General features: G+C 48.6%; 1 protein-coding gene across 3 annotated transcripts in view; it reads right to left on the reverse strand.

Moving 5' to 3' along the window:
* The window catches only part of MARK2 (MAP/microtubule affinity-regulating kinase 2), a 66443-nt gene that overhangs the window by 8894 nt on the left and 35533 nt on the right, over positions 1-22016 (reverse strand). For 2 of the 3 annotated variants that reach the window (XM_006901512.1, XM_006901510.1), the window contains exons 2-7: positions 5539-5718; positions 5246-5299; positions 1480-1528; positions 1004-1069; positions 842-912; positions 598-654 (exon numbers count right to left, since the gene is read on the reverse strand). In XM_006901512.1, coding sequence (XP_006901574.1) covers positions 598-654; positions 842-912; positions 1004-1069; positions 1480-1528; positions 5246-5299; positions 5539-5718 — 477 coding nt within the window. Of the gene's footprint in view, positions 1-597; positions 655-841; positions 913-1003; positions 1070-1479; positions 1529-5245; positions 5300-5538; positions 5719-16784; positions 17054-22016 lie in introns of those variants that run through there. The other variant, XM_006901511.1, reaches the window with a different exon arrangement.

Below are 22016 nucleotides of genomic sequence, written 5' to 3' on the forward strand. Positions count from 1 at the left end.
CAAATGACAGGAGGGTGAAGGGACAAGGAGGAGCCTAGAGAAGGGGAGAGTGCCTGGAGAAGCCATCTGCGGTCTTAACTTTCTCCACGCACAGGGTGTGCTTGCACCTGAACTGGCTGGACGGGGAAGGACCACAGAGCCCGGTCAGGCGGGCTCCCCGCCATGGGAGCACACAGCTTTCAGCGTCAGGCTCTGCCTCATCAAGGTCAGGAGACTCACTAGGTGGCTGGCCTCCCGTCTTAACATCTCAGCAAAGACAGTGTGTGTGTGCACGCCCGCAAAGCTCTTGTTTCCCAGACATGGACACAGTTAACACTCTGCTCTGCCAGCCTCCAGCTGCCTGAAGGACCAGGACAGTCTGTCATACACGGCAGCACCAAGGGGGATGTGCAGAGGTGAAGTGGTGGGAGCCCCCTGCTCCCCTCCAGAACAAGACCCTCTGGCCCAAATCTTTATCACAAGAGGCCCCAGGTGATTCCTTATCATCTCAAATACTCAAGGCTGCTGTTTCCTTGCACACTAAGGACAGATATGTTACATCTTGGTATATACTGAGGGGAAACAGTCCAGTCCCCATGGGAAGACAGCAGGCCTTACCTTTAAGTCTCTATGAACAATAAGCTTCTGGTGGCAGTACTGCACAGCAGACACTATCTGAAAGGAAGGAAGAAGGGTCAGTCCGGGGCACTTGAGGGTGGGCCACAGGGGCTGGCTAAGCTGGGACCTGAGGACCTAGTTCCAATCTGCCACAGAGATAAAACAAAGCTCAAAGGATCCTGTAAAGGTCACTGACAGGCTGCTCCTCCTGCTAGTGCAAAGCTCCACGGACAGAGTCACTCACCTGGCGGAATTTGGCTCGAGCCTCTTTTTCTTTCATCCTCCCATGAGCCACTAGGTAATCAAACACCTCACCTGAAAGAGACAGGGCCGAGAACTAGGTCAGAGCCTGCTAGGGTCTGGGAAGCAGGGGGACACTGATAGGTAGAGGCAATACTACACTTACCTCCACTAGCATACTCCATAACAAGGTAGAGAGTTTTCTCAGTCTCAATCACTTCAAATAATTTAACTACAAGAGAAAAGGCCACACACACCGTGAGTCCAAGCAGCAGCAGTGCAGCGCAGCACACCAAGTCCCAACGTGCACAGGCCCTCCTAGGGCTCAGGGTTCCCTCCTCTTCGCCTCCCACCCTCTTGAGGACAAGTTCTCTCACACTAGCCAGATACTAAGGGTAAGGAGCTGCACGTCCAACCAAAGGCAGGCAGTTCAAATCCACCAGCTCGCTGCAAGAGAAAAATGGGAAATCCCCTCCCTTGCGATTTATAGCTTCTAAAAACTTGCTGTCAGGGTCAGGGGTCAGTGGAGTGAATTTGGCCCAGAGGCATCCCTGAGGCCTTTGCAGGCTCCACAGGCAAAGTGCCCAGGGATGGAGGACACCTGGTCCTGAGAGGGACGGAAGGGATGACCACCATCCTCACCTATGTTGGGATGATTCAAAAGCTTCATTATTCTTACTTCTCGAAAAAGCTGGAAAATAAAACACCAGGGGTTAAGCTTGTTCAACTTGTTCCCTCAAATCTTGTAAGAAATCAACAGCTATTATATGCACATCATGTTTATTGCAGCTTTGTTGACAAGAGCAAAGAGTTGGAAACACCCAAGTGCCCATCAACAAATCAATTGATAGAGAAGCTCTGGTATATTTACATAATGGCATACTATGCTGCACTGAAAAACAAGAAACTCATGAAATATTATACAAAATGGGTGACCCTGGAAGACATTATCATGAGTGAAATATCTCAGTCACAAAAGGACAAATACTGCATAGTGCCACTGTTGGAAAATGGGATTGACATCGGGGTTGAGGGGAAACTAAGAGGGGATAAATAATGTAAACTGCATTGAAACAGATGAGGGAGAGAATTGTTTAGAAGGAATAGGTGATTAGGCAAGAATATATGATCATGGCAAGAGTCCAGAATGAGAGCTGCGTAGTGGAGAGGACTAGAGGATGAGGGCGGAGGGGATTTTTTTAACAGTGAAAAAACTTTTTCTTTTAATTTTATTTTTTTTTGTGTGTACCATCAAATTAGATCTGACTGGTACAGGAGGAAATGGTGAAAGAATTTTTTTTTTTAACTTTTCAAACAGAAATGCAAACTTGGGGGGGTGGGCAAGGAGGAAACTGAATGAATGGAAATCCAATGTCTCTGTAAGATTTTATTAAAACAAAAAAAGAAAGAAGAAAAAAGTTATCAACAACTACAATTATTTAAAAAAAAAAAAAAGAAGCAGGACTGTTGGCCCGTGCCCTTCCCAGACGGCAGGGCAGGCACGAAGAGGGAGGGCGAAGGGCTGCCCAAGGCTGGACGAGAAGCCTCTTCAGCTGACCTGCTACCCTAGGTTCTTATCTGGGTGAGGCAGCCATGTCCCTGCCATTATCCACCCTGATCCAGCCCCGACAGTGGACAGGTTTGGACTATGGGCATGGCCATTCTGAGCCAGGCACTCTGGCTTGGTCTTTATGAGGCTGGTGGCATGCTGAAGGGGACGCCACTGGGCACGGCTTACAGCAGTTGGGGGACTCAGCACCAGTGGAGAAACTTCTCCCTCCTGGGCCTCCAGGGTGGTGACAGAAGAACCCACTCCTATATATAGCTGATGCCAATTTTAATCAAATCCACCTCCACACACTCACGCTCTCTTTGTGAAACAAAATCAGGGGCTCCATACTACATTTCCATAAAGAAAATGACAGAAATGAACTCCTTCCCCTGGGGGAGGGGGCAGAGAACCAGAGGTAGGGGCTCTGGTAACTTCCGGTCTGTACCACCCGCATAAAGAGCAGAGTTTGGGGTTTGTTTCGGGGTGACTGCAGGATCTAGAATCCTAACTGAGACAATTTAAAGAAAAAGCAAATACATTTTCATCCTGTCCTTTAATGAGCCCCCAGAGCTTCTGTGAGCTGGAGAGAGGAATTAAGGGCTGATATTTCCAAGCTTTAGAAACCTGGTTATGACTCTACTTCCTTCTTATTAGAGCCCAATGTTTCCATGCTTCTTCCCTTGCCCAGAAGTTGTCTTGGGAGAAGAGGAAGAAGTCCAGGATAACTCTTCAGAGACTATGGGGAATAGCCCCGAATGGGGCCTAGAGGGCACAAAGCAGGGGTCTTCCCACGCACACAGTTCTTGCCTGTTCCCACCACGGCAAAGACAGGAGAGCATGGCCAGAACTGCCCCAGGGCCCTCTCAGCCAGCCTCCTTTTGCCCTCTTATTGGTCATTTAATGGGCTGCCTCTCTATCCTACTCTCCTGCCAGGTGGCTGGAATACATGTATATCCATGTTCAAATCCTTTTAACACACTGCATCATGAAGGCCAATCAGATTCTGCCCAAATCCCTCTGGTTCAATGAGACTGCAGCAGTGGATCCCTCTTGTGGCCTAGGGGTAAGAAGCTGTGCTGCAACCCCAAAGGTACATGGTTCGAATCTACCAGGTCCTCTGCTGGAGGATTGGTCATCTGCCTTACTGCCTTGAAAAACCTGCTGGAGGGTCAGCTAGGAGTCCGCCTCTCTATCCGAATTGACATACAAACTTCATGAAAACAGAATCTTCAGGCAAGTATTTATTCACTGGCCAAGAAGTGGGATTCTTGGGGTGACAGTGTTCTGAGGATGGCCCAGAATTCAGGTTACTGACTTGACACTTTTCTTTTCCTAGGATTCATTGCTCTAATCTCATTTAGCCACAGGGATTTGAGGAAGAATACAGGATACAGCGTATTAAAGGATTTGAATATGGCTGCACGTGTCTTCCAGCCAGCTGGCCGGAGAGGAAGGACAAGAAAGGCAGGCAATACAGAGGGCCTGGTTGACACCAGAGAGTGGGAGTGGCAGTCGGACTGCTCCAAAGCCCAAACGGCCCACACTAAGCTGGCTCCTCTGAGGGAAGGCTCTGAGCTAGGATATTAACAGTGCCCTTCTTTCTGTTCCTTCCAGAAAGCTCTAAGCAGGGAAGTCCCAGTAATGATACCCATGTTTCCTTTGAACAGACAGCTGGAGGGGATCCCAGGGTTAAGAAAACAGAGGAAACACCTTGGTTTTGGTTGTGTGTCTATTGGGGTAACTCCAGGCATACATTCTAATATGAACAGCTCCTTTGTAAACACCCAGCCCTCAGCGTCAGGCTTTCTAGTCTCATTGTATTTGACTCTTGTGTGCATGATGTGCTACTCTTCCCAACTCAGATCAGACAGTATGTCCAGGAGAAGAAAAGTCCAATCTGCTGCAAAAGAGGGGCGTGCATGGCAGTGGAAACAACAACTGAGACGGTCAGTCACTGTCAGGACTCAGGTCCAGACTGGCGGGGGTCTGAGGGGATATGGGAAACTTAGCTAACTGAAAAAGGGGCTTGCAGGGTCTTCTGACACAGGGTTTTAGAGACTTCCTCCCCCCTGAACTATGCCCAGGACAGGAGGAAGCAGTGTCTGGCTTACAACAAAGGACACAGGGCAAGCTTTCTATCTCCTGCAAATAATCCATCTTCTTTCTTTCTTTGTTTCCTTCCCATTAGAAAGTGTTCACAGACTCCTGATTACTCACGCTGCCAGCCCTCTTTCTTTGCTCAGCCCTGACTGCTTTCAGTAGTTCTCGGGCCTGGTTGGAGATGTTCCTTCTTACTGGGAGGGCCCCCTACCACCTCTATAAAACCACAGCGAGACAGAGAGGGAAGCAAGGTGAGAAGCCCATGTTCTGAATGTGCTCACATTGCCGGAGACGAAGAACCACCTGTAATGACCCCAGTCTCAAAAGGCAGCTGGCCTGGAACCCAGAAGCAGGTTCCTTGTCTCTCTCATCTTTGTGCTTCTGAGACCACTCCCGGGGGTCACTCTAGATCTGAGAGCAGTTACATGTGTTTCTAGAATGGCCACAAACATGTATTTTTGTGTCAGGCTGGCCACAGGCCAGGAGATAATGAGATGCAGGAAGCAGGTAGACAGGTAGGCCCAGTGGCCAGGAAGGGACAGAATGATGTGAGACGAACCAGTGCCTGGAGCCAGAAAACCCACCCAAAAGGAGTCACCCCAGGGCATCAGCCACAGGCCTAAACGTAGCGGAACACACAGAGGGGTTTGTGGACAATGAAACAGCCAAGACTAAATTAGAGGACCAAAGGCCAAGTGCGGCTAGTAGGTCACTGACCACTAGAGAAGTTTAGAAAGGACAGATGTCCAAGCTTACTTTCTGGAGGCTGGAGGAGTTTAGCTGGGTCTTGTCAATGATCTTCACAGCTACCTGAAATGAAGGAAAAAAAACCCAAAACTGGATTATTCCTTTGATCAGACTGAAACCACAATTCCAACCTGCCTCCCCATTTACAGTCTTCTGCTCCTTTTTTGTCCCTTTCCTCCACAGGCTCAGATCTCATCTCCACCGGACCAACCAGAGGCTGGCGGTGCCTGCAGCCCTGTCACCCCTTGCTGGAGTGTCAGCAGGGCCGGGAGGTGCTGCCATGGCCCCAAGCCCCAGCTCACCTCTTTCCCAGTCAGGATGTGCCGGGCCAGCTTCACCTTGGCGAAGTTTCCCTTGCCGATGGTCTTCAGGAGCCGGTAGTTGCCAATGTGGGGCTGCTCGTCAGCAGAGGTGGCCGAGTTGCGGCCCCGCAGCATGTTGGACTTACTGCTGGGCTTGGAGTCGAGGTGTCCCACGGTGGGCTGCAGAATCGAACAGACAGCCCTTCAGACACATTGCCCTTCTGTGTCCCCATGCCCAGACCCTCAGCACTCTGTAAAGTCTGACAGGCTAGGATGCAGAAGCAGGCTTTGGGGGGCTGGCAGGCACAGAGGGGATCAAAAGGCAGGAACACAAAAGGAGAAAGGAAATGAGTGCATCAGCCTTCCCTCCAGAAGAGTAGCCGCCTAAGGCCCAGTGGCCACGTCCTGTGGGTGTCTGCGCTCAGGACCGGAGCTGTGCGGTCACCGGATCCACGGCCTGGCAACACAATCCCCCTATGAATATGCCAAGAACTCCGTCGGCCAACATGGGAGATTCATCTTGTCCTGTTCCTGCTGCCTGTTCACACTGCAGCCCTGTGACACAGCATGGTCACTGCCTTCACAGCTCTCCCAGCGCACTGGCCTTATTATCAATCACTTCTCATTCATTATCCCAGCGAAAAGGGAAGCTTCGTGAAGGCAGGCACGCATTAGCAGACCTGTCCTGGCAGGCAGACGGTGTGCCTCGTGGGGGACGTCAGTGAATAGGTGTGCAATGAGCAAACTGAATGACTGAGTCCTACAGAGCTGCAGTCTGTGCTGTTCTGCTGGTCTCTCTGTGTTGAGACCCTTCACAGCTCAAGACAGAGAGACAAGTGGTAACAAGTGACCCCATCAGCTACAGAAACAAAGTCAAAGCCATCAAGGAAGAACCCATTCAGAGCTGACCCTCTGGAGGACTTTTGGGATCCTGTAAATCACACAGAGGAGACTGTCTCTCCTGTGGAAGCACCTGAGGGGGCGTCGCCTTTATCAGCAGCACAAATGCCTCTGGACTATGCCACCAGGGTTCCCCGCAGTACATAAGCAATATATGAAAACCACCCATCCGGCCTAGTGGCAAGAAACTGCAACTGCAAGTTCAGAGGTACACAGTTCAAATCTACCAGACGCTCTGCTCGAGAAGGAGGAACAATGTCCTCCTGTACCAGTCAGATCTAATTTGACGGTACACACAAAAAATAATGAAATTAAAAAAAAAGAGAGAAAAAAAAACCCAACAACACCCATCTAAGCAAAAAACCCACGTATGCAGAAATGTGTAAACTCCTTAAGCAGTCAAATACAGCTCAACAACGATCTGGTGGCCTAGTTGTGCTGCCAACTCAAAAGCAGGTGGTTCAAATCCACCAGCTGCTCTGCAGGAGAAAGGTAATCTCATGTGTGATTTACAGCCTCTGAATCCAATGGAGGGTCAGCTATGAGTCGGCTGCTGCTCACTGTACATAACAATATACGATCCAGCATTTCTACTCCTCGGCCTATTCCCAAGAGAAATATATGCCCACACAGAACATTGTACATTAATGTTCTCTGGCTGTAGAGTACGTTACATGTCGTGCTGCTAACTGCAAGGTCAGAGGTTTGAGTCCACCAGCTGTACCACAGAAGAAAAGCTGAGCAATCAGCTCCCATCAAGTTTCACAACCTGGGAAATCCGACTGGAAGGTGGCTGTGAGCTGGACCGCAGTGGGTTTAGGGGACTTTTGCGGGGAGGAGGTATTTACAGGAGCATTATTCATGATTGCCAAAAAAAGGGGAAAACCCATGTCCATCAAAGGATAAGTGTTAGGGTAGAATATTATACAACAAATGACATTCTGATATGTTACAACACCAGAAAATTTTGAAAACACTATACTAGCTAAAAGAAGTCAGCTCTAGAAGACCACATACTGTACAATTTCATTAACACAAAAAGTCCAGAGACAGACAGTAGATTAGTGGTTACCTAGGGCTAAGTGGAGTGAACAGGAGGTCTAGCAGGTGAACACTCAGAAGGGCGGGTCTCTTTCTGAGGTAACGAAAATGCTCTACCATTGACTGAGGTGACAAATGCACGAGTCTGTGGATTTTTGGAAAGCCACTGAACTGTGCACTTTAAATGGATGAACTGTATGGTATGTGAATTTTATCACAATAAAGCAGTTTAAAAAAAAATCTAACTTGTATACGAATGCTTACAGCAGCATTATTTAAAACAAACCCCAAATGAAAACACTGTAAGTGTCTCTAAATTGTTGAATGGAATAACTAAGCAATAAAATGGAATGAACTTAACAATATGGAGAAGTTCAAAATATTTTGTTCAAAGACAAGTGCAAAAAACTATCCCACAGTCAGTCATAGGAAAGGTCAAGCTAAGGAAGCGCAAACTAGTGGGTGTGAGGAGCCCAGGTGGAGGGGGACCATAAACAAGGACGGGGGATTCTCAGGGTGAGTGTTTCTACAAGGCACAGCGGTGACGGTGCACAAGAGAAATTTACTGCAACTCTGTACTGGGCACTGAACAGGTGAATTTCAGATTATTTAAATTACGCTTTGAGCTGACTGCCAACAAAATTAGGTTTCAAGAAAGCTGTAAAGAGAGCTGGTCTACTCATCAAGAGCCTTGGCTTTAAGACCCTTAAGGAACTCCCAATGCCACCACTTCAGGACAAAGAAAACCCAAGAGCCACCCAAAAATGCCTTGGAGGGAAGGAGGGTGAACAGAGAAGTGTCAATGCAAGTTCTTCCTTCACTAGCCTTTGCTATAACCACAGAGGAAAGGAATAGCTTGCTCCTACCCAAGATGATGTCCAAGGTTCCCTGGCAAAAACCTTGCTTAATTAATCAGATGCTTTTCAGGCGGCAAAACAAAAACAACAATAGCTAAGTATCCTAGAACCTTCCCCTTCTCCGTTGTGTTTCTGTAAGGTCTTCCTTTCATTCTCTCTCTCTAAAATGATTGTGGTACATTATATACAAGAAAATGTATAGCTGCAAATGTTTTGCGGGTCCACGTCAGTGATGCTGATTAGATGCACCACTACAGCTCTGGAAGGTAAGCTTTTCTGACAAAGCTTTGTCTCATATATTTTAGGCATGCTGCCAGGACAGGCTATTATTAGTCCTTGGAGAAGGACATCATGCTCAGAAAGGTAGAAGGCCAGCGAAATTGAGGAAGAGTCTCAACCACATGGACTGACACAGTGACTGCAGCAATGGGCTCCAGCATGTCAGAAATGATGAGGCCAGCACAGGAGCGGTAAGAGTTCAGATCTGTTGCTCCAAAGGTCACTATGAGTCATATTTGACTCGACTGAACCTAACAATAACAATGTTCTGTGGCTTAGTGGTAAGGAATTGTGCTGCCAACCCAGGGCACTTGGTTCAAATCCATAAGCTCTTCTGAGGGAGAAAGATGTGCAGTGTCCTCCTATGCAAGTGAAACCTAATGGAGGGTTAGCTAAAGGGGGTTTCAACTCAATCGTTAACAACATCCATTTCCAAAACACCATCGTCCCAACCAGAAATTTCATACTTAATAATTCAGCAAAGAAATTTAATATGTATGGGTTTAGAAGAAGTCATGGCACTAGAGACACTAGGACCAATGTCAGATGGATCCTGGCAGAATGTAGAGAGTACCAGAGGAATGTCTATCTGTGTTTCACTGACTAGGCAAAGACATTTGTGTGGATCACAAGAAATTGTGGCTAACCTTGAGGTGAACGGAAATCCCAGAACACTTGGTTGTGCTCATGAGAAACTGAGAGCAGGAGGCAATCCTCAGAACAGAGCAAGGAAACACCGCATGGTTCAAAATCAGGGAAGGAGTGTATCTTGTCTCCAAACCTTTTCAATCTATATGTAGAACAGATCATTCTGGAAGTTGGGATTTATGAGCAAAAATGTGGCATCGGCTTGGGCGATGACTCATCAACAACTTCTGTTATGCAGACGACACAACCCTGCTTGCTGAAACTGAGGAGGTCCTGAAGAGTGTGCTCCAGGAAAGTCAAGGACTGTAGTCTTCAATATGGATTGAAGCGCAGTACCAAGAAGACAAAGATTCTCACCACTGGGCCAAATGGCAGAACCATGAGAAATGGAGGAGACTGAAGTTATCAATTACAGCTTGCTCAGCTCCATAATCAACACTATTGGCACCATCAGTCAGGAAGTCAAAAGACAAAATACACTGGGAAAAAAATCTGCTGTCAGGGGCCTCTCGAGAGTACTGAGAAGCAATGATGTCTGTGTAGAGACTAAGGTGAGCCTGGTTCAGGCCATGGTATTCGCAATTGCTTGCTATGCATCAGAGTGCTTGATAATGACTAAGGATGACAGAAAAAGAATTGACGCCTTTGAGATGTGGTTCTGGAGAAGAGTCTTGAATATACCATGGACCACCAAGAAAATAAGTAACTCTCTTAGAGAAGGTAAAATCAAGTTTCTCTTTGGAGGTTAGGATTTTGAAGCTCTGCTTCACATACTCACATACTGTTGCCAAGAGAGACCATTTCTTGGAGAAGGATATCATGCTTGGAAGGGTGAAGAGAAAGGGCAAGGGAAGAAGACCCTAAATGAGATGGATTGATGCAGTAACTGGGGTAATGAGGGTAGGTGTGTCAGAGTTAGTTAAGACTGGTTTCACAACTGTCATATACATATAGGGTCGCTATGAATTGCAGGTGACTCAACAGCACCTAACAACAACATGGGCAAAAAATACAACTCTAACACCTTTTCTGATTTTAAACCAGGAACTATTCCACGTTCTGTTTGAATGACTGCTTCTTGGTTCATGCATAGGTTTCTCATGAGCACAATTAACTAAAAAACCCTTGTTGTTGTGAGTCAGAACTGACTCACAGCTGACCAGCCTGCAGGTTTTTGGAGGCTGTCAGTATCACAGAAGGAGACTGCCCATCTTTTTCCACATAGCCGCTGGTGGATTCAAACCACAAGAGGCCCTGCCTTTGAGTAAGCAATGCAAGTCGCTATGGACCACACCACCAGTGGGATCCCTAAGCATAATTAAGTATTCTGGAATTCCCACTCTCAATATTAATAATTTATTATGATTCACACAATCAAATGCCTTTGCACAGTCAATAAAACACAATTAAACATCTTTCTGGTATTCTCTGCTTTCAGCCAAGAACCATCTGACATCAGCAATCATGGCCTTCATTCCATAGTCTGTTCTGAATGTAGTCTGAATTTTTCTGCAAGTTCCGTCCAGCCATTTTTTCAATAATCTTCAAGAGTTTACTTGCATGGGATATTAATGACATTATTGCATAATTTTCACATCCCCTTGGATAATCTTTTTTCTAAAGAGTCATTCTCTTGGATCATGTATATTTTTTAAGTATAAGCACAAATACAGATCTCTCCTAGTCAGACTGTCAACGGCCATTTTCCAAGTCTCTTGGAAAATGGTTAAGGGTTTTCCTAGCTTTTGACTTTCACTTTGCCACACAGCTGGGTGGGAACACATAAATGGTATGTATTAGTCTATCCACAAAGAGATGGGCTAGTTTTTCCATCCCACCAGGTTTAAATTGAGCAGATTCAGCATCAGAAAATTGGGAATCTCACTACCAACAAGGAAGATGAAGCAAGGAGTGCTGTGTGCATGCTCCAGAGGCAGAGATCCTCGTGCCAGTCAGACCAACACAATGAGCAGCAGAAGCCTCAGCAGAGAGCCAGAGACCAACCTGCTGCTATGCATCACTGAGGTGGAATGACCCATAGCTGACTCTCCAAAGGTCTTCAGAAACAGCAAACTGCACAGGAGATGGCTGTCCACCTTTCTCCTGTGGAGAAGCTGGTGGATTCAAACTGTGTACCTTTGTGTTGGCGGTACAATTCCTTACCACTAAGCCATCCATGTAAGCCCATCATGTTAAAAAGCAAACTTGGGACTGCTACCTCACTGAACCAGAGCCAGGGGCCTTCACTGAAGCTCACTGGAGGAGAGGGAGGACACCATATTGGCAGGACTAAAGGAATTCTGTAACACTGACCTAAGCTGTGAGTCTGAAGGTCAAGAAGCTTGGAAGCATACCTGAGAAGCTGTCAGGACTGAGAAACTGTATCTTGCTGTCAACCTGAACTGTAACCTGTTAACTTCCCAAACAGATCTGTATGGTCACTGGAATGGATCTTGGATGTGACAGAGCAGTAAGATTGGTGCTGGAATTAGCAGAAGTGCAGGAGCATGGCAGACCACATCTGACTTTATAGAAATTGTTTTTGTTCTATGGATGTTGTTGAAGGAACAGTTCCCCTTTGCAGAGTTAAGAGAGGTAAGGCTCAACCATCCCCATGTTGCCTACACTTTTAAAAACATTAAAAAAAAAAGGGAGATTTATTGGAAAGTTCTGTATCATAGGGATGGACCTTGTCTCTTGAAAGGATATGTGGAGTGGAGGAGAGGCCACGTATACTCTTTTTAGGCAGGAACACATCCAGGGCTACATCTGACTGCTGAAACACCTTGACTGGCATTTCATCCATTCCTGAGCTTTACTTTTTGCCAATGCCTTCAAGTGCAGCCTGAACGTCTTCCTTTAGTACCAATGGTTTTTGATCATAAACTACTTCCTACAACTACTTCATGTTAACCAATTCTTCTTTGGCACAGTGACTGTATTTCCCCCTAGACTCCTTCAGAATTGCACCTCAAGTCTAAATTCTCTCAAGTTTTTTTCAGTTTGAAGAGCAGCCCATGTGTCCTCCCCTTTTGATTTTCTAACTCCAGGTCTCTGCACACTAGGTTATAATATTCTGTCTTCTCAAGATGCCCCCTGGAATTTGCTCAGTTCTCTTCTTTAGCATTCCTTCCTTTTGCTCTAACTTCTCTATATTTTACAGCAAGTTTCAGAGTCTCTGCTGACATCCATTTTTTGTTTTTCCTTTCTTGTTCCCCCTTTCTTAATCTCTAATATTATTTGTTATTTGAGGATTTTTTTTCTTATTATTTGAGTAAAGGTTTACAAATCATGTTCTTTCTTGCCAGTCTTTTTAATGATGTCGTTGGTATGAACCCACTTAATTCTGGTCTTCAGTCATTAGTATTCAAAACATCAAATCTACTCTTGAGATGGGCATTTTAATTCTAGTGGGATAGGTTTATTTTGGCTCCCGTAGACTCGTTTTTCTTCAGCTTCAGGCTGAATCGGCATATGAGCAGGTTTGTTCCACAGTCAACTCCTGGCTTTGTCCAAAAACCTGGACTATATGAGGAATGCATCAGGACTAGAGCAAGTCTCATTAGCAACCTGCCACAGGCAGGAACACAAACGTGTTTGCCAAAAGTGAAGAGGACTTGCAGCACTTACTGAAAAAGACCAAAGATTATACAGCCTTTAGAAGGATTATACTTCAACATAAAAAACCCCAAAATCCTTGTAACTAGACCAATAAACATCATAATAAATGGAGAACTTCTAAGACTTCATTTTACTTATATACATAATCAACATCCAGGAACACAAGAGTTCAGAAATCACAATGTCGTACATTGGGCCAATCTTACACCAAGGGTCTTTTAAAAGTGCTAAGGAACAAGGATGCGACTGTAAAGATTAAGATGGGTTTGATCTAAGCCACAGAATTTTCAGCTGCTTTACATGCACGTGAAAGTTGGACAATGAATCAGGAAGACCAAAGAAATAATGCCTCTGAACTGTGGAGCTGACAGTCAAAGAACAAACAAATCTGTGTTAGATGTGCAGCCAGAGTGCATTTTAGAAGCAAAAACTGTAAGACTTTGTCTCTCACATACTTTGATGAACATCTTATCAGGAGAAGTCAGTCCTTGGAAGGGCTATCATGCTTGGAAAGGTGGAAGGTCCATGAAGGAGAAGCCGATCTTCAATGATGGGCCTAACGCACGGTGGAGATTGTGAGGATGGTGTAGGCTCTGGCAAGTTTCGGTATGTTAAATACAGTGCGGCTGTGAGCTTGAATCGGTGCCTAAACCCAAGCTGTAACCCCCTAATTCTCCCTATCCTCCTCTCACTACTACGAAATTTTGTTTCTATGCAAGTGCCTATTCTAGATATTTTATGGAAATGGAATCATACACTGCCATTCTGTGTCTTATTTCACTCAACTAATGTTTTCAAAGGGGATATCCATGCATCAGAACGTCACTTTTCTGGATGGCTATATAACTTCATTGCATGTACATTTTATTTAGGGACTTCTGGTAGCTTAATGGTAAGGAGTCATGCTGCCAACCCAGAAATAGTGGTTTTAACTCACCAGCACCTCCACGAAGAAAGACAGGCAATCTCCTCCCGGGCGATTTACGGCTTTGAAAACCCACTGGAGGGTCAGTGATGAGCTGGTTCCAACTCAATGGTCCATACCACCACCACCACCACAGTTTACCACTCATCTGATGACAGACACTTGGGTTTTTCCTACCTTTTGGCTACTGTGGAATGCTGCTGATAAACTTTTGTTTAGTTCATTCCCTCCCTTTGCATAGCAGCTGCTAGCTAGATGTATAGATGTGTACGTTTTGAGACTTTTGAAGGGAACAAAGATCCCAACCATGCAATGAACTTTGAAGGAAGAGGTTTCTGAAATCCAAAGAAAAATCTGACCATTGCCTGTTCTTGCCTTTGCCAGCCTGCAGATCTACCTGAAGTCTCTCCAAAGCCTTTACTTCTCTACTCCAGGTATAGAGCTTTCTTCTCAACACACTAGAGCTGCTCATTTAAGCCTGACTGGTTCATAAACCTTATTTACTAAACAAGTAGTTTTCCCCCCTCCAAAAGGAATACAGGGTCCACACACCTTGGAAAGAAGAGCATTTCTAGGCCCAGCTGCCTCTACATTTGGTTCACAGTCTACTGAAAGGTATTCCACACCCTCTTCTGCTCAGTCCCCATGGCCTATCTCCTCTCGGTCTATCTCGTCTGGGTGTGCTGTCAAGCTGCCTCCTCTGCCATCGGTCCAAGGGCCGGAAGAAATGGAAAACCACTGCACCAATTCAAGTCCCATCCTTAGTGAACTCTACTTTCCTGCTTACGTTTCTTGTCACTGTCTTTTCTCTGGGTTAAGGCAATAGGTGATTGGCAATCTCCAGACCCTCAAAATCGGGAATAGGGATTTTGTATCCATCTGAAGGTTTGGACCCTCTGCCCGTCTGCAGCCAGGTCTGGGCAGGTGCTGCCCATCCAGAGCTCTGCCATCCCTAATGGTACTTCCATCTCTGGAGGCTAGTCTTAGTTGCATAAGGTAAGAAAACATCCAGACCAGACTCAGTTGCACGATGGACTTCACTAGTAACTACAGAGAGGCTCCATCATTTACCCTCCTCCTTAGGGAAGGTTGGTAGTGGCTGAGAGATTAGACGCCAGAGACAAGCTGCCAAGGTTCAAACCTGAATCTGCCACTTACTTAGCACATCTTAATTTAATATTATCAACACTATCTATCAGAAGGAGGTGGGATTATTACACACAGAGAAGGAAGCCACCCAAAAGATGACCAGTGTGGGTGTTCCACACATCTGTGCCAGGAGGTAGCCAAGATGAAGCTCTAAAAGAACTTGGTTAAAGTCCTAGTTCCCTCCTTAGAATGCTTTGGTTAGTCATGCAAACTGGCTAAGCTTTTGTTTCCTTATTTGCAAAACAGTGAGAAAACTCCCCACTTTACCTCACTAGATGAGAGAACACATAAAAAATCCTTTATCCAATGCTGGAAAAAAAATTACTAAAGTTGAAAATTATTATTACTTGTAGTCCTCAAATATCACACTACTGCCAGTACCAAAACTATCAGTCCCCACTGTGAACACCCTTCAGGACCCAAGCTCAACCATGAGCTGAACCAAAGCTCACACGGGGCACCTTCCTCCCCAGGCTGAGCACCTATCAACAGTCCTCTGTGCTGGCCTGCCCTCGTCCTTCCACACTTCAGAAGAGAGTGAGAAGGGGAGCCGGGAACGCAGACAGAGGTACCATTTAGGGCCGGACTCATACTGGACATCCAGGACAATGAACGGGACTGGAAGCAGCAGAACACACTGCCATGAGCTCGGGGACCCCATTCCTGAGTCCCCTCACGACCGAGTCACATAGCTCTCTAGATACAACATGCTGCATGTTTCTTTTGCCACCCCTTTGCCTCTTGGGTGTTGTTTTCCCCAAGGAAGCCTGTGGGATAGTGTGAGGAGAGCTTAGGAGAAGACAGAAAAGCCTTCAACAGAAAATGTGTCTTGGGCCACAGCCCAGAGACTGACAACTTCACCCAGCTGCTTCCCGAAGGATGAAGTGGAGGCAAGGGAATGGGGTGGTTGTTACAGAGTGGCCTTAGATGGTTCTGGCCAGGCCCATTCAGCCAACAGGGTAGGGGGCTGAGGACTACCACACTTCATGACCAACTCAACAGGATCTAGGGAGAGCTCACTCCCCCATCTCATCCCACTTGCTCAGGTCAGGACAGAACTTGGGAGACAAACATCCTTCTCAATGACCTGGCTGATATGCCCCTGGCCGGTCCCAGAGGCAGTCTTGGGGAGTCTGTGGAGAGCAGGTCTCATAGCTCTCAGGTTAAAACCAGAAAGAATAAGGAGGAGGGGGTCCCAGGTCACCTTAGGAAGAAGTATTTGAACAGATGACAGACCAAGTAGTTCTAAGGTAAGACTAGATCAGTGGGTCCCACTGGGGCTCTTTCCCGGGAGCCCTACCTGACCGAGGCTCACTGCCAGGTGCCTCCGGAAGGGCCTCCACCCCAGCGGGTGCTGACTCAGGTAGGCAGGGCCCCCTCCCTACGCTGGAGGCTTGTATCAGCAGCCTTCCTTCGAGAGGCTCACCTGTGGGGTTCTGCACCCAGGTTGGCCTGAAAGGGCCTCCCTGGGCTGGACAGGGGCCCAGCTGCCAGAGGCAAGAGGGAGGTTCTCCATGGCCAGAGGCAGACTAAGCTTGCTATCTGTGGAGAGCAGTTCCCCTGGGAATAGCCTGGGGGGTGGTTGCAGGACCATGTTCCACCCGCACTGGCACTGTCTCCCGCAGTCCCCAACAGGCTGTGGCGTCTGCTGGTCTACTCTCCTGGTCCTCTTTTCCTAGGCAAGGCCTCCTGGCCATCAAGAGAGAGTGGCCTCGAACTCTGCTCCTGCCTGGCTCCACCAAGCGACTCCTGTAAGATGTACACTCCAAGAGCGAGGGCAGAGTGGACGGCAGGGGACACCCCAGAGTGAAGAGGGGAAAACATACCCGGCTTGAGGAAGGGACAAGGGCTACCAGCGGCTTCCATGCAGCAGCGCCCACAGCAGAACCTGTCGGGCAGCGAGGGCAAAGTACAGGGGCCGGGAAGAGGCAGGCCCAGGGCGGGGGCCGCGGCTCCGCCAGCCACCCTTACTCAGCCGCAGCCGGCGACACCTTCCACCACCTCCTCACTGAAAAGGAGCGAAGCAGCCAGGTCGAGCGGCTCCTGCCTGGGAACCTGGACTGTGTCGCAACCGAAACCACCACTAGCAGAGAGAGAGAGACAGACAGAGACAGAGACAGACTGGATTTGGCAAGAAGAGCCAAAGGGACAAAGCCTGGTGGCTTCACCTTGCAGCCAGGGGCCAGGTGGCCAGGAAGTTAGTGCAGTCGGTCCCAGGGTACTGACTAGGAGCAAGGTGGGGAAAAGAAAAAGGCAGGAGGGAAAACAGAGCAGGAAGGAAGGGACCCAGAGAGAAAGAGGCGGGTTTAGAGCAACTTCCTTCTCCCCTCCCCCTCCCCGGAAGTGGGCTGCCCCACCCGCCCCAAGGTGCTTTACTGGGCAGCAGCTGGTGAAGGGTGCAAGACTCACTGCCGGCGGGCCGGCCTTAGCACACCTGTGCCAGGTGGGACCTGGGCATAGACAGGGCTGGGCAGGCAAAGTGGGACCCACAGTGACCCAGGCCAGCAACCCCCGACTCAAGAATGAAAGGGGTTGGAGGAGTTACACAGAAACCAGCACCCCAGCAGTGGCGAATGGGCCTCCCACTTCCACAAGATTTCACTGCAGAAACACGTCCCTACTGCGTATGACACACCAAGTACCTGAGACAGAATCTCAGGGAATTCAGAGCGCCCCCCCGCCCCCTGCGCCTCTGGAGTTCTAGATAAAGAACTCTGACAGAGAAAGAGCTGTTCAATCCTAAATCTCGTCCAAAAGCTGAGGAAAGCCAACTGTCCCACTGAATCGCTTCCAGCCCGATTCTGGGCATCTTCACTGAGCTTCCCGCCCACCTCCAGGTCTCCATGCACGTGGGGGGCGTGGGGGCTGCAGGACGGCCATCCCTGCTCCCCACATCCTCCTCCGGCTCTGCCCCTGTGGCCTGGGCGTCAGCTCCTGTCAGGAGAAGCCTCATCTGTCCCAGCCTTTCTCCTGGTCCTCGGATCGCTCTCCTTCACCCCAGGATTTTAGATCAGGCTCTTCCCCACGCAGTTACTCTTTGAAGCTCTCACACGCGGTGGCTGCAGCGCTTGCTCTCAAGAGTGACCCAAGGCACCCAGGCACACGCGTCTGGGAGGCCACTCTGGCTGGCCCCTGAGTCACCAAACACCCGGCAGTGCCACTTCCTTCTCATTTTACCCACATCACAGACTTGAGGGTCTGGCAGTGTCCACACCTGACAGAAGGAAAACTGAAGCTCAGAAGTTAGGAGTCTTGCTCTAGGGCCCACAGCCTCTAAGCACTGACACCGACTGGAGCCCAAGTCCTCTGCCCTGAGCTGGGCCCTCTGCTGTTCCGCCATTGCACTTCACATCATTTGCCCTCATTTCCCCCAAAAGAAGGTTGAGCCCCAGGCTCCTCCTCCACAGCCTGGAAGAAGGTGGGAGACTGCATATTCAGGAAAGGGCAGGAGACAACAGGAATGACAGAATTTGGTTAAGGCCTGTGGTGGGTATCTTACCCAAGTGCTTCTGTATCAATCAGCCTCTCCTTCTCCAAGAATACCCCGAAGTGGTAAGACCCTGAGCTCAGCAGAAGAGGGTGTCTGATTCTGAAACCCATGTCCATCTAGGTCTAACTGCTGCTTCCCTCACTGGCAGTCAGAGTCCAAGGGTTCACCCTCCTAGGTCCCAGGGTTCTGCAAGGAGCTCGAAGACTGTTTACTAAATCCTGCTTGTGAAAGGTAGTGTAGGGTTCTGCAAAGTGAGGAAGGCCCAGGTCCTGACCCCACACGGAGACTCTGGGAAGGAGGAGAGAAACTCATGGAATCAGCCTGTACAAACTGCTCTACTTTCCAGCCCTTTCTCCTTGTCTGCATCCAGAGCCTTCCTCACAGCTTTGCATCCTAAACAATGATCACTTTCAACTGCTCAAACCCAGTAAACCAGAAGTAGCTCAGGAAAGTAAGTGCTTATAAGGCTACAATGAGTTATTTACCAGGGAGAAGCTGGTGCAGACCCCCTACCCAAATAACCTGAGATGACTCTACCCAGGGAAGGTCCATAATGCCCTCTGCTGCAGGAAAGAGCCTGGGGCAGAATGAAGCTACTGAAGGGCTGCTCCCTTTTCTGGTGCCTTTCAGTGCCTTCCTGACAGAGAAAACCAACAGAGATGGCAACTTAAGCAGAGCGTCAAAAAACAGAGTGGCTCGCTCCTGCCTTGTTGCCAACAGGCCCACGCACCTCGTCCGAGGGCAGGAAGACCAGCACTGCAGAGAAGAGCCCACTGATCTCCAAGCAGCCACAGGAGAAGCCCCAGCCTGTCTGGGGAGAGAGATCAGAACAGATGGTCACCTCCACCTTACCCCTCTGTCCTGTCTTCAGAGCCACCTGAGACGCCGGCCACTTGACCCAAGTTGGTAGCATCTACTGAGCAACCAGAGTTCGGAAAGCTCCACATTTTACCCCTGAGAATCCACTCGCTCACCTGGTCTGCGGACGCCACCAAACCTCTGGCGAGGACAGCAGCCAAGTTCTGGTTCCTGCCCTCAAGAAACTTAAAAGAACTGTCCAGAGGGTTTTAGAGTGCCGGTCTGCTTACTTTATGAGAGGAGGTCTGGGTCCTGCCTTTGCTGCTTACTAGGATTACTTGACTTCTCAAAGTCTCCGTTCCCTCATTCAGATGATGGGACAGTAAGCGCACCCATTTCACAGGATTAGTGTTAAGGACTGTGTGAGAAAACTTGAGATCTTGTGGACATAGCGCCTGGTGCACTGAAAGGACTTAATGGTGTTTCCCAGGATTTCTCTCTCCAAGTTCAGTTAGGAACAACCTTTCAAGAGCTGCTGCCTGAAAGCACTGGCCTACAAGGCGCAGTAGGGCCCCACAACCCGGCATTCCCTTTGAAACAGGCCAAGTCAGATGTCTGCTATGGCGGGGCTGTCAGGCAGAGGCTGTTTCCTAACAGAAAAGTGTTTCTGCTGAGAGCAGTGAGTAAAGGAGGTGGCAGCCAGGGCTCTTCTGCTGTGGCTCAAAGTGCGGTGATGAGGTCCCACCGGGTCCTGCCTGGACCCTTCCCTTCCTGGCCAGTCCTTAACTCCTTCCTCCCAGAAAAGGCTAGAGCAACTGTCAACATACCAGTACCACATGGTGCCAAGGGCTGGGGGAAGCGCACATTGCCAGCCTTCCACTCCATTCGGCTCCTCCCGTACCAGTGAGTTACTGTAACCATGGAAACCAACAAGTTCCTCCACATCACAGGAGAGCCAGCCTGCCAGCAGCCCAGGGCTCTGGAGGATGGGGTGGGGGTGGGGGTAGGCAGAAGGCAGGATGCAGCAGAAAGGGTTGGCTCACTTTACAGAGGGCTGTGAGGAACCAGTGGGTACTAGCCAGTGGAGGTGAGGTGCCTGGGTCCCCCTCAACTTCCTAATCTTTGACTAATTAGATGTTTTTAGTACATTCTCTGGATTCTGAGCTACTACACCCAGCTGGGTACAGTGTTGGCTCACTTCAGCATGAGTTACTGCGGAACTCTAAGTGGGGTGGTTGATTGTAAAGGGTGGACCCTGTGGAGGCAGATACCCTGGGGTCAAACTCCAGTTCTGCCTCAGTGGTTGCTGGACAGGAACTAGACTAGAACTATGAATGAAGGGCTACTGAGACACTCCCCCCACCCAAAAAAAGTGAGTATTCCACTGGCTACAATGCCTCCCAAATCCATTTGTTCCAAGAGCATGCTCTAGCTGGGAGTAACTGCTCCCTTTCCTGGACTCTTAACTAGGCACTTTATCTATACCTGTTTATCACTTTTGACTCAGTGTCCCTGTGCCTTAACTCTCTCAAGCTCAGAAAGGTCAGGCACAGTGTCTCATTCACCTTCATGTGCCCTCGGTCCCCAGCAGCGCCAGGCACCCAGCTGACACATGGTAAGATACTTGGCGAGTAAAAGCAGCACAACTCTTTGATCCTTAAAGCTTTCCCCTCTCAGGCAACAGAGGCCTTTATTTCTTAAGGGGAAGACAGGAAAGAAGACTGAAGCCTGTTGCCACAGGGCCCATTTCCCCTTTTCAGGCACTCCTCGCCCTTGGAGGTGGGTTGTTTATGAACAGCTGTCTGTCCTTCCTACTAAACTACAAAGGGAGGGAGTGACCTTGAGAGCCAGAGTCACTTCTGCCACAGCAGACACATGCAGGGAGGCACTGAAGTAATACACATGTACAAATAAGTGAGAAAACGTGTCGGGCATCTTCATGACAGGCCCATATATAATCCACACCAGTGTGCCCTGCAAACAGCCAAGGGGGACAGTGGGTCTCAGGACTCTCCTCCAAAGGACTGATGGCAGCTACAGAAAGTAACTGCAGGAACATGTTTTCCCAGGTGGCAAGGAGTAGGTGTTTTCTCCTGACACAAAGTGCAAGGGAAGGGTGAACCAAGGGGAACTGAGGCAGTGTTGGCATGCAGGCACGATGGTGACCAGCAGGGCATCCGCTTGCAAGGCCATGCCTAAGCCTTCCTTTCATCACAGAAGGGGAACCCTCGTCTCTGAACCTCCTGTTGCCTGTGACAACAGCCAGGCCCTCTCTGCCTCTCAACATTCACTCCTTCCACTGCTGTGCCATCTAAACTACTGTCTTGATGTGACCATGCAAAGCAACCCCAAGCTGCTCTGAGCACTACTGCGTAGAGGAAGTGATAGTGACCTGTGTTTGAGTCGTAGGAAACACTTATTTACCATTGCCTACACCTAGAACTTTGCTTTAGTATTTCCTGTCTGGGGAAAAAAACCAAAACAAACCAACCCACAAGCCCCTGTCGACGACCTTAGGGTACCCCCCCCCCATATTTCACCCTTACACACCTGCCTCTTGGCCTTCTGCATACATCTTCATTCTTTCTCCTAATCACCCCCGTCAACCCCCAAATGCCTCCTGGTACAGAAAAGCAAAGGAACTAAAAACGGCAGCTGGGGAGCTCGGTTGACTCACCCAGCATAATCATCTCCTCCCCAGAATCTCCCATCTCCTCCCGGGGTTCTTGCCAACACAAAGTAAAAAAGCACGAGATCGTTAAAAAAAAAT

This window comes from Elephantulus edwardii, unplaced genomic scaffold (assembly GCF_000299155.1).
Source record: "Elephantulus edwardii isolate Elephantulus edwardi_28Jun2011 unplaced genomic scaffold, EleEdw1.0 scaffold00328, whole genome shotgun sequence".
NCBI lineage: Eukaryota > Metazoa > Chordata > Mammalia > Macroscelidea > Macroscelididae > Elephantulus > Elephantulus edwardii.